Source organism: Phoenix dactylifera, chromosome 15, assembly GCF_051530095.1.
Source record: "Phoenix dactylifera cultivar Ajwa chromosome 15, Ajwa_hap1_PhDact_Kaust_v1.1, whole genome shotgun sequence".
In the NCBI taxonomy this organism is placed as follows: Eukaryota; Viridiplantae; Streptophyta; class Magnoliopsida; order Arecales; family Arecaceae; genus Phoenix; species Phoenix dactylifera.
The window spans coordinates 16,652,773-16,669,805 of record NC_143204.1 but is presented as its reverse complement, the minus strand read 5'-3'; the positions used below and the strand labels follow the sequence as shown (position 1 = coordinate 16,669,805).

The window sequence follows — 17,033 nt, the reverse complement described above, 5'->3', positions numbered from 1 at the left end:
CGCGCACACGCGCCGCTCAGACTCCTTTCTGATTTTGTTTTCCATCCAAAATACATCTATAAAATTTAGAGACACTCACCTCATATGCTCAGGCTCTGAAATGAATCTAGCCGATGTGAGATCTTTCAGATTTAGTCAATTTTTATTCATTGAAAGTTACAGGCCATTGTTTCTCAGAAAGTTTTGAGCCATTTCTTTAGCCTGATTGGTGTCGGTACCTTCCACATTCATCTCTTGATGTCAGCTTGTCTACTGACATGAAGCAAAAAATAAGCACAGCTCAAAGCTCAATGAGGGAAGGAAGACAAAACTTCTTCTCGTACCCAGAACATAAGTAGTCTAAATATGTTCTTTTGATTGACAAATCTTTATCCTCTTAGCAGTGATAATATCTCCAGAATAACATATGATTATCCACATCTAGAAAAAACATGATGATGGAACATTACAATCTACAACATTAAATTCCGCTTTGGTGAGTGGAAGAGTAGAGTGATTTAAATGCATGAATGGTTCTTGCTTCGTATATTTCTGGAATTAAACAGCCGAGCTATCGGCTTCGACTCTTAACTCTCTCAGAAGTTGGGACTTGCTGAACCTGTGACTTTTCATGGAGGGGCATCTTGTACATCTTATACACTTCATGATTGATAGATGATACTCACTGCCAGAACTGGTCATTTTTCTGAAACAATGAGAAGAGCGATGAAAGAGAAACAAAATGGAAATGTTTTGCATGATTACCATTGTATGCTATAATAATTTGTTATGAAGAGGTTGTTTTGCAAGCTGAGCTTCCTCCTTTCATGTTAAGGAGTAGTTAGCACCATTATCATCATGGACGAGTACATGCTCGTACGAGCCCAACTCTTATGGGCTAATGAGCCGGCTTGAAGAGGCCAGGCCCATTATGCATTGATTAGAGTCGACCAATCATGGTCGACCGATCGTGAGAGAGGCGGAGAAGAAGACTCCAACCTCCCCGGTCGTGTCGGAACTCTAGAGTTTCAAGGCAATCTCAATGCCGGAACTTGCCTATTTAAGACGCCCATCCACCTTGTTAGGGGAAAAACCCCAAGTCATATATCCACAGAGGCGCTCGGCCGAAGAGCGCCGACCGGAAAGCCGCTCGGCCAAAGGATGCCGACCAGGAAGGCGCTCGACTAGAGGGCGTCGACCAGAGCGCGCGCCAAGAGGTGCCCTACCCAAAGCTGCTCGGTTAGAAAGTGCCGACCAAAGACAGCACCAAGGCGCTCTGCTAGAAGGTGCTCGCCTAAAGGGCGCCGACCAGGAGTACTTGAAGCAACCCCGCCACAGGGCGCCCCATTGGGCGACCAGCTCGGCTCGGCACTCTTGCCGAGCCGATGCCTTAACCAAATGTTCAACCTCCGCCTAAAGTCCAAGGGACTGACAACTCCTACGACTTGCGACCTGCCACTATCTCCAAGCCATCAAGGCATAAGATCTTCGCAGGTATTCGGCACGACCTGCCATTAATGCACGAGACTCTCTCAAGCCTCCGATGCACTCAGTCATTTAATGAACACGGCCCAAGACGATCTCCGGATCACTGAACCATCAGAGCGCATGGCTCTACCTGACCGCCGGTTCATTCGGTAATAAATGCACTTACCATCCACAGACCCCAGGCCCGCTACGGCCGGCGGTTCAACCACTCCAACAGGTCCGATCGACCGTGACAACTCCCTGATTCCGGTCTGATTCGGCCCTGTTCTCCACTATGCCATAAATGGGCCAAATCGTGCCCAATTATCACAGACAGGGACAAATCCCCCGGTTACCTCCCAGGTAACGTAATCCCCTCCTATAAAAGGGAAGCTGGGAGAACCAAGGGGAGGGGGAACAAACAAAAAACGGAAACAGATCCCCGGGACTGAACCCGCCGGGAAGCATAGACACAATTGAGGACATCATCCTCTTCGTCTTCTTTATCCTATCCAAATATTCTTGCTGTCTTCTCCATATACTCTCTTCCCTGCTCTCTCCACATACTTGCCCCCTCTGACTTAGGCATCGGAGGGCCGGCGCCGGGGAGCCCGGCCACCGGTTTTCCTTGCAGGACTTGCACACCCCCCCGCAGCGGAGGACGCAGCCGGCCGGTGCACCGCCGTCCGCCCCCTGTAGCAGCGGAGCTCCTCCTTCCCCGGCTTCGCGGCGGCCCCCGGGTCCAATTTCCAGCAACACACCTCCTTTGAGATCCATTAAAAAATAGGCAAGAAATCACCATGATTTTAAGTTACTTCTTTTCGAGTTCTTCCACTGATTCCTATCAGGAAGAGTCATCGGAACGCCTTGTTGGACCGAGGTAAGATTTCTTTACCTTCTTCCCTTTCTTCTCTAGTGTTTTGGCCTTCGTTCACTTTGATTTGAGCTAGCAACCACTTGAATTTCATACAATCAAGAAATAATGATGCCAAAAAAAATTCTCTCTTGTGTAATTAAATAGGATATCACTCACCAAGCAATAATAATCTCTATAATCTATTCAAGCAATTAACAAACAAAATAATCAAGCAATCTACACACAAGAGGCAACACAATTTTTTTTAATGTAAAAAATTCTTCGATGTAAAAAAAAAATCACGGAGGCTAGTCCAACTAAAAACTTCCACTATTTAGAATAATAGGATTATAATAGATCCTCTCTAATTCAAATAGAGGTTGCACAAATATCAACAAGATTTAATCTTGGCTTCTACAATAAGAACATTCATCGCCAATGAGGCGGATTTCAATAATAAACAGCAAAATAGGAAATGAATCTCACCAAGTGTTGATGCTTGAAATAATTAATAGAAAAAACTTTTTAAAAAACCAAACCGTTCAATCCGTAGCTCTTAATGTCGGAAATAACATACTAAAATTTTAAACAATTATGAATAAAATCAACCATCTGACCATTCAGCAAAGTAGCATTATTTTCTCTTTTTCTCTGTTTTTATTTTTTTCTTCACCATTTTCCACAGACTCGGAAACTTCCGGTTTTCCGCGATTACCTCACCCCCAAGCCATGCAGTTTGAAACTGCCTTCTTATTTTTTAAAAAATTTAAAATGATGTGGGTCCCATATGAGGAAGCACCGTGTTGCGGGGACGGCATTCTGCCGGAGCCAGCCCACATTAAGCTAGCAGAGAAAGAGGACCGCGTTCCTCTCGAGGTATTGTCCGCTTTGGGGGTCGAGCGTACTCGGAGCCCTCCTCACGGTTTTGTCCCACAAAAGAGCCCTCGAGAGGAAAGGATTTCCACCCCCCATTTAAGGCACGGAACATTTCCGCTACCCCCCCCCCCCCCCCCCCAACACACACACACCGCACCAACACTTACTCAACAACCCATAGCTTTGAATTTGTGGTGTAAATTAGAAATGCTCCATTAGTCAGATGCACTCGTGTGCATGGGAGTGTTGACAGATATATAGTGATTACGGAACTAAATGGGAGCAAAGATTGATAATTTTTCTCATACATGAGCTTCAGAATACGGTGGGCTTAGCATTGATGTTTACGTTATGGACTGGTCGAAACAAGGAGCTCAGCCTGATGTTTAACTAGTTTTCTTCTAAGGTCAAGTAGTTTCTTTCAACTTGGTCTCCCTTGTAAGTGTTGACATTTTATGGTTCAACTTCATTGTTCCTCAAGAGTGTTTCACTTAAGATTGCACCAAGTTAGGAACAGCAAGAAAAATAGTTTCCAATTCAACAAGCAGTATATTCTCTCTGTCAATGCCGAGATAACTTGGAATGGAGGGAGTATATATAATATTGTTTTGAGAAGTTTTGGCATTAAAAGCGATGGTCAACATTAATTTGTTTTTGTGTATACGCCAAGGCAATGGTTTAAAGTCATCACAATGAGCATGTAAAAATAATCTTATGTAACTTCATATAGGTAAAGGGCAGACTTTGCATTGGATAGTGGATATCAGCAACCCTGCATATTAAAGAAGTTTCTAAAGCCTTTCTCCTGGACTAAATGGATCAGATCGGATTTCTCTGAACCATTAGCATGACCAAGTTGATTACACAAAATGTTTTTGTGTAAAGAAGTTTCTTGCCTTAATTCCTTTTATTTGAAGCAGACTGTAATTTATTCTTATTTATTTAAAAAATATATTTTTTTTCTATATTTGTAAACTAAAAGTGGGAAAGGAATACTTTCTTCCCATTTCCTCATTCTATTCAGTTCACTCTTTTGTTTTTTCAGCAATGCCCTTTCAACTTTACACTCCCCTCCCAGTGCCATTATTTGTGTAAAAAGTAACATTTCAGATTTTTAATATTAAGTAATCACTACTATGATGGCTATTATAAATGTACAATAACACTATTGTTGGACTCTACAATTATTTTAGGTACTTTGATTAAAAAAATTAAGATTTTGAAAAGTGATATTTTATTGATAAAAGGTACATGCAAAAATAATGATCATTATTTATATTATAGCGGACCATATATGGAGCGCAAATGCATAAAAAGATTAAATAAATATTGAGAGAAGAATTCGATATAAATATTGTGTGTGTGTATAATGATACAGAAATACGAAATTGAGAAATATAATTGTTTAGATCATTTGGACATGCAACACAGTGCATAAGAGGCTTCTATAAGGTATAATTTGAGTTAGAGTCATGAAAGAACTAAAAAAAATGAGTTGGGACTAGAAATGGACTTGAAAAAATTTGCAACGGCAAAGGTTGTAAGCCTCCATAGTATTAAACTAAGAAGTGAAATCACAAGCTGACTCGAAAAAGATGAGGAGATCGAGATGAACAATATATATGATAAGGTGTCGACAGTTGAAAACATTTTTTCAATTAATTCAGACTTCTTTTGTCGTTTCAAAATGGTGAGTGACGGATTCATAGGAACAAAAGGATGGATTGGGATGGTTTGACTGCTGCTCTTTGCTGATCAATCTAGAGGGAGAGAAACAATCACAAATTCAGACATTTCAGTCGGAGTGGAAACTTCCTGATTGATGTTATACTTCACGAGAAAAAGAAATAAAGAGTAGCTTAAAATAAGTTCTAGTATCACAAATAGTGTGAGCTATAAATTATGTATCCATTGCTGATTAGTTATTAGTCATAGATCTCTAACTTTTAGTACCTTAAAATATATAAAATCCAGATCACTGTACTGTTAAACATGCCAATATTTGATGCTAATCACCGTAATCTAGTTGAAGGAATCTGAAAAAAAAAAAAAAACAATTCACCTTATATTGTAAGTGTATTCATTGTTAGCCCCAGAGAATCTCTGAACAAAAGCAATGCAAATATTGCTACTCTACAGGACGGCGCAATAGATCAAACTGAACCCATCTGATAAATAGCCTGAGACACATTTAGATCTATAAGACAGGACAACAAAAAAATCAACAGGAAAGATGCACAAAAACATCCCCAGCATCTTATTACTTTTCATCTTCCTCATATGATGTCAATAGCAAACCACCAATCAGAACAAATGAGCATAAGTTCTCTTCAATTCAGTCCTTTGCGTTACCTCCAATCTACAGGAAGAAGATGTTCATGGTTCTAAAGCTTGTAGAAGAAGTACATCTGACCATCTTTAGCTTTATAGAATATAATATTTGTTTGAGAGCTGCCTGCACTAGAGAACAGGCTGGCTAAACCTGAGAGGGGAAAAAATATGGCATGGCCTGTAGGAACTCAGTTGAGGAGTATTCTTCAAATGGGGACTGTTTACTTGTTGCCAACTCCACCTCCTTTGTGAATTATATAATAATATTAATAAAAAAAACAAAAGATCTTCCTTAAAATTTCCATTCCTCACCAGGAGTAAAAGGAAAAATTAATCAAGTACAGTTTCCTTAAAATTTCATAAAAGATTTCCAATCACTCTTTGATGGCCAAACTACCCTTATTCTTTTTATCATTGAAATATACTTTCACACCATCTACCATGGTGAATTGAACATCTAGTGTGACAACATGTAAAGATCTAACGTAAGATACATGATATACAATGGATGCAACCATGAATCAATTGGTATGGATCTGACATTAATTAAGCAATCCACCATACGGATCATGGGTATAAACACTATTGTGATCGGGTGAAGTCAAAGTTCTGAGGTAAATTTTTGCATCACCCTGTTGCTTGGGATCACTTATCAGAAACATCAATTGAATGGCAAAGCAGGCTTCTTTATAACTCTATTTTACTATCAAGCATTTGAAATAGGTTAGGGGTAAAGGAGTAATATGGGATGGTGGTTAATATTTTATTAAGGTGTTTAACGGTCCCTGTCAGATCAGCTGACCGTTGGGAGGTTACCTTCAAATTTCCCACATCCTTTTCTTCCTTCCCTCTCACCAAACGCATTGCTTCAGAACAGATGAATTGAAGTAGAAGAAAAGAAGACAAGGAAGAGAGGAGAGGAGCACAGATTGATGAGAGTTTTTTTTAAGTGCCCGACAAACCAGTAGGTGAGCCATCACTCTAATGGATGAGTTCTCCTTCGATCGATCCCCTCATCTCTTTAGGAGTCACAAGCCCCTTCCTCTTCCTCTGGCCACCCAGGCTCTTAAATCATTTGTAAGAAAGCTCATAGCTTGGGTGAGAATGGAGAAGGAGAACAGAACAGAATTTTATGGGAAGTGGATGTTTCATTATCAGGCAGTGTCCATGCTCCTTGTTCAGGAAATTGGGATTTGTTATGTCAGTTCTCCTCTGCGGCATGATGTTCAATCATGCAGGTTTTTGTTCTAATCCAATTTTGTTCAAAATGCTTTGAAGTATAAATTTGTTGCTTCAATTTTTATTATTTACTACTTTCATTTGATTTGTCGATTGGTGGCATATGATCTGTTGGATCCAAACGGCAACATCACAGTAAAATGGGATGTAATTTCATGGACTCCAGATGGATATGTGGTAAGTGTCACAGTGGAATTCTGAATTTACTTTATGAGAGAACATTGTTCTGGTTTTATTGTCACAGTGGAATTCTAACATTAATTAGATTTTTTTTTTCCTGAAGGAACTGTGTCATCCAGAGCAGAATTAAAAAGTAAAAGTTTTGGAATTCAGGAAGACATTGTTAAACGTAAAACTTTGAAATTGGAAAAAAAAAAGAATTGGAAAGTCCCCAAATGGTTCAGAACTATTGAAGTGAATAGATGTTAAAATAACTGGTATATCTTTTTAAGTGTGTATCAAAGATCCGACTAATACCAAAATTATCATCAACTATTCAATAGTTCAGTTTATTTCATGAATAAATCTGGAGAAACTTCATACATTCTGTGAAGAATTGCACATATAATAGATATTATTTTGTGATCAACTTATAAAATCATTTGGCCAATGAATAATTAGTAAATACTGAGAATATTTCATTAATTGCTCATTAGACTGCAGTGGTGAACAATTTCTCCCTGATTCTACTTTTGCATCAGAAAAAAAAAAGTCTCACTCAATTATCAACAACTTTTAAATCTTACCAGATGGCTTCAGAAAAACTAATCTCTACAAGCATCACTTGTATTGTTTGTGTCTATTGAGGCAGCAACTTAGAACATTTACATCGATTTAGTCTTACACAATGCTTAGCACAAAGGTGCAGGAAAACCAAACTACCTTGAATCAATATGGAATGAATATCAAGAACATACTATAGAAAATTGAATTGAAGAACCCATCTGACATAGGAATAAGTAATGTATAGATACTGATACTGGTTCTAGTGTTCACTTCCTAGGCGGTGGTGACGATGCATGAACAATTACCAAGTGTACCGACACATCATGAGCCCTGGGTGGACCTTAGGATGGACATGGGCAAAGAAAGAGGTGATTTGGTCCATGGTGGGTGCCCAGACAACTGAGCAAGGAGACTGCTCCAAGTTCAAGGGGAACATACCTCACTGCTGCAAGAGGTCTCCAATGGTCGTCGACTTGCTCCCTGGGGTCCCTTACAGTCAGCAGATTGCAAATTGCTGCAAAGGAGGGGTGGTTGCATCCTGGGGTCAGGATCCAGCAGCAGCAGTGTCAGCCTTTCAGGTGAGTGTTGGGCTTGCTGGGACCTCGAACAAGACGGTGAAGCTGCCTATGAACTTCACACTGCTGGGACCTGGTCCAGGGTACACCTGTGGACCAGCCAAGGTGGTGCCATCCACTACATTCCTCACGCTGATCGTCGCCGGAAAACCCAAGCACTCAGTGAGTTTCTTGTGCATCATTCTGTAAGAATCACTACAAATGGAGGAACCATTGGTAAAATTCTGGTTAGTGCAGGAATATTTCTTAGAATGGTTATCAGCTTATGTTTGAGTTATGGTCTCAAGACAGGAAACAAATATCCATCTAGTCTTCTACACTTTTTAGTATTCCTGTTGGGGCTTCTGTTGATCTTAAGTTAAATGAGACTAACCAGTTGAAAAGTCTAAGAATAGATGCTTTTGACCTTTTTACTTTCTCAGCATGCACTTGCATGCAGTTTTAGTTTGATATTCAGTGGAAAGATTTTTGTGCTTTTATTTTAGCGTTATGTAGCGTTAATTTGGATTTCTGTTGCATTAGTTTTCATATAGAAATGAATATTGACTTTGGCATTAGAGACTTGGCATGTTTGCATCAAAACTCGGACATTTTTGGAAACCTGTTAGCATATCATCAGATTTTGTTAATTAATTTTTAATACTGAAAAAACTCAATATTATGTCATTTTGCCAGAAGTAGCACTATATATTATTGTCGTATGATCATGACAGAATGATTACATTACGATGATATCGGCATTATATGTGTGCTTTTATCAGCATTATCACTAATTCAGCAATTGTCATATGTTGTGTTGAATTTTATTTTGAAAAAAAATTCATTTGCTGCAGCGAACCCAAGGTTTGTCGGTATGCTTTATTTAGCACCCATTTAACCAAATCTGATTCTAAAAAATCAAGAGTTGATATAATCCTACCTCTTTGATGACTCGTGAGCTTATCTTCAATGATTCTCACCTCTATTGGTGTGATGAGATAATGGAATATTGGAATCCCCAGATCTTGTCATCTATTCTTAGCTTTATTCCTAGAACTTAATAGCCAAATAGGGGAATCTCCCTTCACTGCATGCATTACAAGAGCAACTGGCCAGAAGCCAGCATAGCTTGCTGGATTCTATTTTGAAATGATATCCTCTCTCCAAATTGAGATCATCTCTTAGACACTCGCTGTTTAAAGAATCTTCAATCCCTCCCATAATTGCCCTCATGCAATTAAGGCAGATTTTAATGAAACTAAGGGTTCCTGTAATTTGGTTAAAAAAGCAGAAGAAGATATTTGGGGTGATATTAATAGACAACAAGGTGAGGAAGAACTATCTGGTATAGGCAATATGTAATTCAGGTCAAAAGACTGCCATCAAGGAAATAAGAGATATCCAGCTGAATTGTCATCCAAAGAAGACTTGGATTAGCAGGCTTTGTCATGGAAAGTTATAATGGCGAATTAAGATCTCTGGCTGACAGCATATCTAGATTTTCCTCTTACATACTAGATTTTCCATATCTTTCGGATTTTTGATGAAACCAATTTGAGTTAGGTTTCATCCCAAGAAATGGTCTATTTGGTCAAAAGATATCACTGAACTATCATCGAGGAAAAAAATTAGTCATCTTGTTCATGCTGTCCCCCCCATGTGGAGGAAACTCATTAAAGCATACCTGCATTGAATTCTCAACAATCTCTTTAGAAGGCAAACCGCTGTTCCGTCTGAAACTGAACACCAAGTCATGAGCATGAGAATCCTCTTGCCAAATTAAGGACAAACTTTTTGGCTTTTTTTTGACTATTTCAGATACATACATGCATAATTTAGACCTTAGTCTGAACTATGATAGTGTGATCCCTACCGATCCTTTTGCCGTTGCTTGAGCTCTTCCTCAAACCACAATTGACGGAATGCTACATTGCTGTGCAGTGACCTGGAATGTGACTTGCACCTATTCACAACTTTTGGCATCCAAGAGCACCATCACCCCTTGCCCTGCTGCGTCTCCTTCTCATCCTTCTACAACAGCACCATCACCCCTTGCCCCAGCTGTGCCTGTGGCTGCCACCAACACAAGAACTGCATCAAGTATACTATACTTCAGACTCGAAAACTCCAATTACACATCCATCCATCCATCCATTCATGCATGGTGAACAAATCTTACAATGAATGTTGTTACAGAGGCGACTCGAAGCTGCTGACCACAACAAGAATCAACATGCCGAGGAAAGACAACACTCCCCTGTTGCAGTGCACTCATCACATGTGCCCCATCCGCGTGCACTCGCATGTGAAGTTCGACTACAAGAACTACAGGCGTGCCAAGATTGCCATAACCAACTTCAACTACTGCCTGAACTACACGCAGCGGACCCTCGTCATCCAGCATCCCAACCTCAACAATGTCACCCAACTCTTCAGCTTCGACTACAAGCCCCTTGTCCCCTATGGCTCCATCAGTAAGCTCCAACTATACTGCCTTCCCCTTTCACTTCACGCTCTCACAAGAACAAGACATGATCCATTGGTATGCTTGCAGATGACACTGGGATGTTCCGGCATGAAGTATTACAATGATCTGCTCATGGAGGCTGGGACATTTGGCAATGTGCAGTCGGAGCTGCTTTTGCAGAAGGACCAGAACACATTCACTCTGAAACAAGGGTGGGCGTTCCCTCGTAAAGTATACTTGAATGGTGATGAATGTGCAATGCCCCCTCCAGATTCATACCCTTACCTGCCTAACTCTGCTCCTGTCATGCTACAGATGTTCGCCACTTCAGTGCTCCTGCTGATAGTATTGCTGCTGTCATGAGGGTGGGCTCGGAAAGCTCGTATTTAAGAGTAACTGTTTTACAATTTTTGGACAATGCAGATAAATTGTTCTCAGGGTATAGAAGATTGGGTATTGCTTGTCACAAGGAACTTAGAAAAATTCAGGGGTTATAGAATCACCAAGCCAGTTTTGTATTTGTTTCATGAGATGGTGAATGGTCGAGGTTCTCAGTTCCTGGAGTCTTAAATGCCTACAGAAAGGTTCTGTCAAGAGCTAGACATTCTTGATGCAAGCTCTGTGCTCCCACACTTGACTACCCAAAGTCCTTCCTTTTTTATAACATGATTGAAAAAAGACTGAACAATTCACAGATTGCAAGATAGAGAAAAATACTTTCTTTCATATCCAAAACTGCTTCCACAATGTTGCTTATGCAATAATTGATGGAAGAATTCAAGAAGTTTTCAAAGTTACCTTGTAGGATTCAGACATTCTACAACTCCAAATATTAATGTCTAAGTGAATTTTCAGTTCACACATGATTTTACCATCATTTCTCAATATATCTCAGTATTTTGTATTTATGGACTTCACGATATAGTTCTTACATCGAGTAGAACTTTTCACTTGTTACAATATGTATTTACAAAATTTATTTAATGCAAATAAACATCATCCTCCACTCTCCAACAACCATGAAGACAGCATAAATGACAATAAATGACAAGCTAGAATTTCCTGCGAAAAGATGCAACTCAAGGTTGAAACCAAATCAGTAAATAAAATACATATCAAATACAAATTCTCACTTTCTACAACAAATAACTTCGTGTTAGTGAAATTTATTAAATTAAATAAACACCATCCTCCATTCTCCTGCAACCAAGATGACCATATAAATGACAATAAATCACAAGATAAAATTAACTGCAATCACTTTTGATTGAAGTAACTAGCCAGGGAATGGATTCAGAGAACCAATATACACTACAGTAGATGCAATTTCACTGGCTGAGCATGACACACCTGAAACTTCTTTGTACCAAGACAATTGATCCAACTTGCTTTTAAGAAATCAAAATCCACTCCTAGAAGCTTTCAGTAATTTACGCATACAAATAAATCAAAATTTTCTGGCAAGCCCAACGCCCTTTACTAGACATAAACCAGCAAGCATGCCAAGGTTGCCCAGAAGACCATGACTGGAAGAAGCAAGGGGCCTAGCAATCGAGGACTAGCATTTGGTAGCCACGGATATGCATCTGGAGGGGGCATGACGCAGTTGTCGCCATTGAAGTATATGCGCCGTGGAAAGGCCCATCCCTTCTGGAAAGTGAAGGTTGACGAGTCCTTCCGGAATAGAAGTTCAGACTGTACATTTCCAGCAGGTCCAGCTGCCATGAGCAAGTCATTATAGTACTTGACACCCCATAACATTGCAGTATCATCTGCCACACCAAAACAAAAGGGCATGCCATGAAAACATAGTTTCAGAACCGCATTATTTCAACATCTAAAATATATGCAGGTACACATCATAAACAAAAAAAAATACATTCAGCACACGTGGTGCCCCCTTGTGATATTAGATCATCAAGGCATCAGGTTTGTGAGAAAAATTGATTAGCGATTATAATTAATCAGCAAGAAGACAGCGTATGGAAAAATTTCATGAGAGTTAGCATTAAAAAGGAAAGAAGAAAGAAAGAATGCTCAAATGAGTGAAGATAACTCACTTATCCCTCCATAAGGAGTTAATGACTTATAATTGAAGCTAAAGATTTGGGTGAGATTGTCGAAATTAGGGTGTTGAACAACTAGGTTCCACTGTGTGTAGTTCATCCGGTAATTGAAATTTGTTATTGTGATCTTCACCCGCCAGTATTCCTTGTAGTTGAGTTTAACATGCCAATGCACTCTTATCGGGCACATATGAGATGTACACTGGACCAATGGTGTATAGCTGTATTTTCCAGGGCCATTGATAGCAGAGGCTAAATAAGGTGAATCTCCCCTGTAATAATACAGAAGAATTAAGTCAATAGAATAAGTTGAAACTTGCATGACGAGAAAATAGCGTTGTTAGTATTAGAACTCACTCTACACAGCTTCCTGGCTGAGTTATATTATTTTGGCAGCCACAGGTGCATGTTGGGCAGTTAACAATTGTGTCATTGTAGAAAGATGAAAGTGATACACAGCATGTGGGGGTTTTCTGAGAGAGAAACTGAGAATATGTACATGTAACATTCCATGTCACTGCAATAGAGACACAGGTTTGTGAAGAAAAGAGAATACTATGATTTCATAACCAAACCAAACATCACAAAACCTGAAGTCTTAAATTATTATCAAATAGTAATATCTCAAATTATTAATTCTCAACTCACATTTTCCTTGTCCACAGCTAAAACTATTAAAACGCTTTTAAGTATATTCCATTTAAATGAATCAAGCAACGTGCAGATTTTACTTGCAACAGAAAATGAAGGACAATGAACTTCATGACAATTTTTAGTTAGACTAATTCCATCTACAAGAAAATTTTATGAATTTCGGCATGTATCCAAGAGGTTCTTGCAATTTTTGAATAGATCCTTATAGCAGCTTAGAAATTGGAGCTCACACCCTTCCAATGGGGCATGTAAAGAATGGGCATCAATGTCATAACCTATTCCCAGATGCCTTGTCATTCCCCTTTTTTACATTCTAGTTATTAATATGCGAAGAAATGAAGCAAATTTGGGGATACAATTCTACGTGACGTGACTAAAATTTCACCCCTTCTGTTTTTTTTCAGTTTTTTAGGAAAGGAGGATAGGAAGGAAAGAAAAAGATAAAGTTTATTGAACCTCGACAAAAATCTGGTGCAGGCAAGAATAGCACAATTCCACTGTCCGGTAAAGCATTAAAATTTTATCCTTTGATAGAGTACTCCTAAATTACCAACCTTTTCCCAACTCGACTACATAGGTTTCTTTGGTCGGTTGGCCATGGTGATAGAAGGAGCAGGTAAAAGGAGAGTGTTTGCCATCCTAACTACTGCCCGTATCACCGATACGTACACCACCCTCTCGAAGATTGTTGGTCCTTTCAGAATGGGATGCAAAGAGAGTACGCATTATATCTGTTGGTCTATAATAAGTTCTTTTATTAATGTGGTGGACAAAGATGAAAATCTATATGACTCGGTCAGCCCCAAAGGTATAACAATCAAAGAGCTATACTGTAATGAGAAATTTTATTGTGGTTTTTTTCTTTATACCCCTTTTTTGCTTTTTGTGGCATGTTACAACAACAGGATAACTAGTACAAGAGATGCAATACCAGAGAAACAACCAAGCCTGAATCAGAACCACGGTCGTATATTCTTACTCATGCAGAACTGCTTGTTCTTATAATATCCAGTCAGAATTAAAACTTCTAGTAAAGAGATTAATAACTAGTTTATCTTTGGACCAACTGAAAACCATAAGTCAGAAAGAAGCTATTCCAGAAAACAATCTATTGAAAAAGTGGGGAAAAAACAAAGAAATTTTCCAGCTGATATCTTACTCAGAGCTTGGGTTGTTCTCCTTCCATCCTGTGAAACAAATTTACTAGATTTCACAATTTTTGCAATCCCACATGTATACCCCGGGCCAGGGGCTCTGAGGGTGAAGTTTTTGGGCACACGAACAGTCTTGTTTGTAGTTCCTGCTTGGCCCACACTGAGCTGAAAAGAACTTGCAGCATTGGCCTGGTCTTGAACCCATGAACTAATCACTCCCCCCTTGCAGCAATTTGCAATCTGCATGTTATATGGAGTTCCTGGAAGTAGATCAACGACTGTGGGATCTTTCTTACAGCAGTGAGGAATGTTCCCTTTAAATCTTGAGCAATCCCCCTGCTCTGTAGTTTGTGCTCCAACCATGGACCAGATTACCTCCTTCTTTGCCCATGTCCATCCCAGAGTCCATCCCGGCGTTTGGATGTGACGGTATTGTTGGAAATTGTATATCGTAACAACAGCCTGAGAAGGGTTCACAAGTGGATAAACTTAATCTTTTTTTTTTCTAACAAGAAAAACTCTCCTGCCATACAGTCGATTAGATATCGAGGAAAAAAAAGACGATTCAGGAAGCTTTTGTTGTGATTTAGATAGATTAGATTCACTGAATTGCAGTTGCTAAGGTAGTGATAAATCCCTATAGTTTGAACACTTACAACATAACCATCTGGAGTCCACTGCATAACATCCCATTTGATTGTTATATTTCCATTTGGGTCAAGTGAATCATAAGCTTCTGCAGGTAAATGAATGAAAAGAATTAGAATTTAACCAATTTAGCTATGAGCACTAATTTTGAAAACCTTAATCTCTTATAAAGAACATGACATGCAAAAAAAGAAACAAAGAAAGAAAGAATAAGGTCAATGCTTTCTTAACATTCTGAAAACAAAAGGTTTAAATTACTACATGCAGCAATAATTTCTTTATTATTATGATCTAAAACTCCATCTCAAAATTAATTCTCTGACTAAGAATAGCTCTCTATGAAATACACAAGCAAACTTCAATGAGTTTAGCCACTGACACCTTGTAACTACACTCCAAATGAGATTTTTTTAAAAATATATTCTTTCTAGTAAACAGCATCTTTCTTCAGCCTGAATGCCTGTGTAGGAAGGTCTCTCTTTTGAGCCTACTGATGGCTAATTTTGTCGTCTGAAAAACTATCTTGCAGAAACTTAGACAAAATCAATAAAGACTCAAATTTCATTAATATAAAAAATAATGCTTACGACATTTGAAGGTGCCGACTACTAATGGAAACTAAAACTTTACCAAATTTACCCAGAATTTTCGAGAAGAGGATCTGAGGTCCAAACCTGCTGCAAAAACACTGTGCATATTCTTATGTTCAGCTTTCAATTGATTTGATCCAGATGTCTTTTATATTTTTCACGTTAAGAAAGAAAAAAAGGAAAATGGCAGTTCCATCAAAAACCCAATGAGTTAAATTCTTGAAAAAGTGAAGCAGATTTGAATTTAAAACAATCAAAGTACCTATATTTTAGAAACATTTTGAAAAAGTATATTTTTGTTGGTTCCTAAGCAAATTGTTGAATATATCAAAGAGGCATCCTGTGATTTTCTTTTCCAATCCATGAAACCCCAAAACTACAGAGTCTACAAGAACATCAGTAGCATCCACTATCTTCCATATAATCATAATTACAAAAATGACAAAATGAGCACAAGACTCCAAAAATGATCAAACTTTTAGAAGAACGGACACAAAAAGGTCGAATTTTTAGACGAATGGAGGAGGAGCTCGAAAGACTTCAGGCGTCGTTGCATTGACCTGTGGAAGTTAGCGAGGAGAAAACCAGAAAGAATGCGAGGAAAACGGCCAAAGGTGTGAGCTTTGAGGTGGATCTGGCGATGGAGGAGTAGGAGGAGGAGCCCAGACCCATCTCCATTGCCAACGCCGTGGAAGGTCCCAGATCCGGCGCAGGGAGGTGGAGACAGCGGCTCCCGAAACTCAAATCAGACACAGGTTCCTCCGCGGCCAACCGACGGCGGAAGTCCGACCACCGAGGCGTCCAAATCTGGCAGCGTTTGGGGCCAGAGTGGGGAGAGAGAGGAGAAAGGGAGAGAGGAAAGGGCAGAGGCAGACGTGAGAAGTTCCAACCAAGCTTTTTCTTTTATTTTTTTTGTTACTTCCACTACTAAGTAGCGTCATATGGACAGAGCTAAAGTATAAACTTTATTATTACTGTGGAAGACTCTTATACACTCCCACTATGCCCTCTGGCTTTCCTTCATTTACAACTAAATTGAGTGCTTAGTGTATTTGAAATTTTGGATGAAAGAATTAATATTTAATATTTATTTTTTTTTTACACGATGGGTTAAAAGATAACATAATACAAGAAAAAAGGCATCAACACAGGATCTACCCAGAAAAAACCTTCAGAATGGTAGACCGCGAAGGAAACCACCCAATCAACTGCGCTATTCGCTTTTATATAAATGTGTGAAGTCCGTGATAGACCACACTCGTCTAAAAGCCTGCAGATGTTCTGGAGCAGTGATTTGGAATCAGCGCCACGTCTCCAACCCTGGATCCACTCCATCACCGGGGCCTTCAAAGAAGATGAAGTTCGCCCCAGCATACGTCTCGTGTAGGTAATACCCACATATCATAAATTTTCAACCTTTGGGTTG

General features: G+C 39.3%; 1 protein-coding gene and 1 pseudogene across 2 annotated transcripts; one reads left to right on the top strand and one right to left on the bottom strand.

Moving 5' to 3' along the window:
- Positions 1-6,607: 6,607 nt before the first annotated feature.
- Positions 6,608-11,001, top strand: LOC103704208 (COBRA-like protein 4; annotated as a pseudogene). Its single transcript, XR_015973485.1, has 6 exons — positions 6,608-6,747; positions 6,885-6,925; positions 7,738-8,211; positions 9,970-10,128; positions 10,225-10,502; positions 10,583-11,001. The product of XR_015973485.1 is annotated as a COBRA-like protein 4 (transcript).
- A 736-nt stretch (positions 11,002-11,737) lies between these two features.
- Positions 11,738-16,540, bottom strand: LOC103704207 (COBRA-like protein 1). The gene is made up of 6 exons (XM_008787403.5): positions 16,168-16,540; positions 15,026-15,105; positions 14,375-14,831; positions 12,919-13,078; positions 12,556-12,833; positions 11,738-12,267 (listed from the first exon to the last, which is right to left on the bottom strand). Exons 1-6 carry the CDS (start codon positions 16,283-16,285, stop codon positions 11,975-11,977), a joined length of 1,386 nt encoding a protein of 461 aa, XP_008785625.4. The 5' UTR covers positions 16,286-16,540; the 3' UTR covers positions 11,738-11,974.
- Between the last annotated feature and the right edge of the window lie 493 nt (positions 16,541-17,033).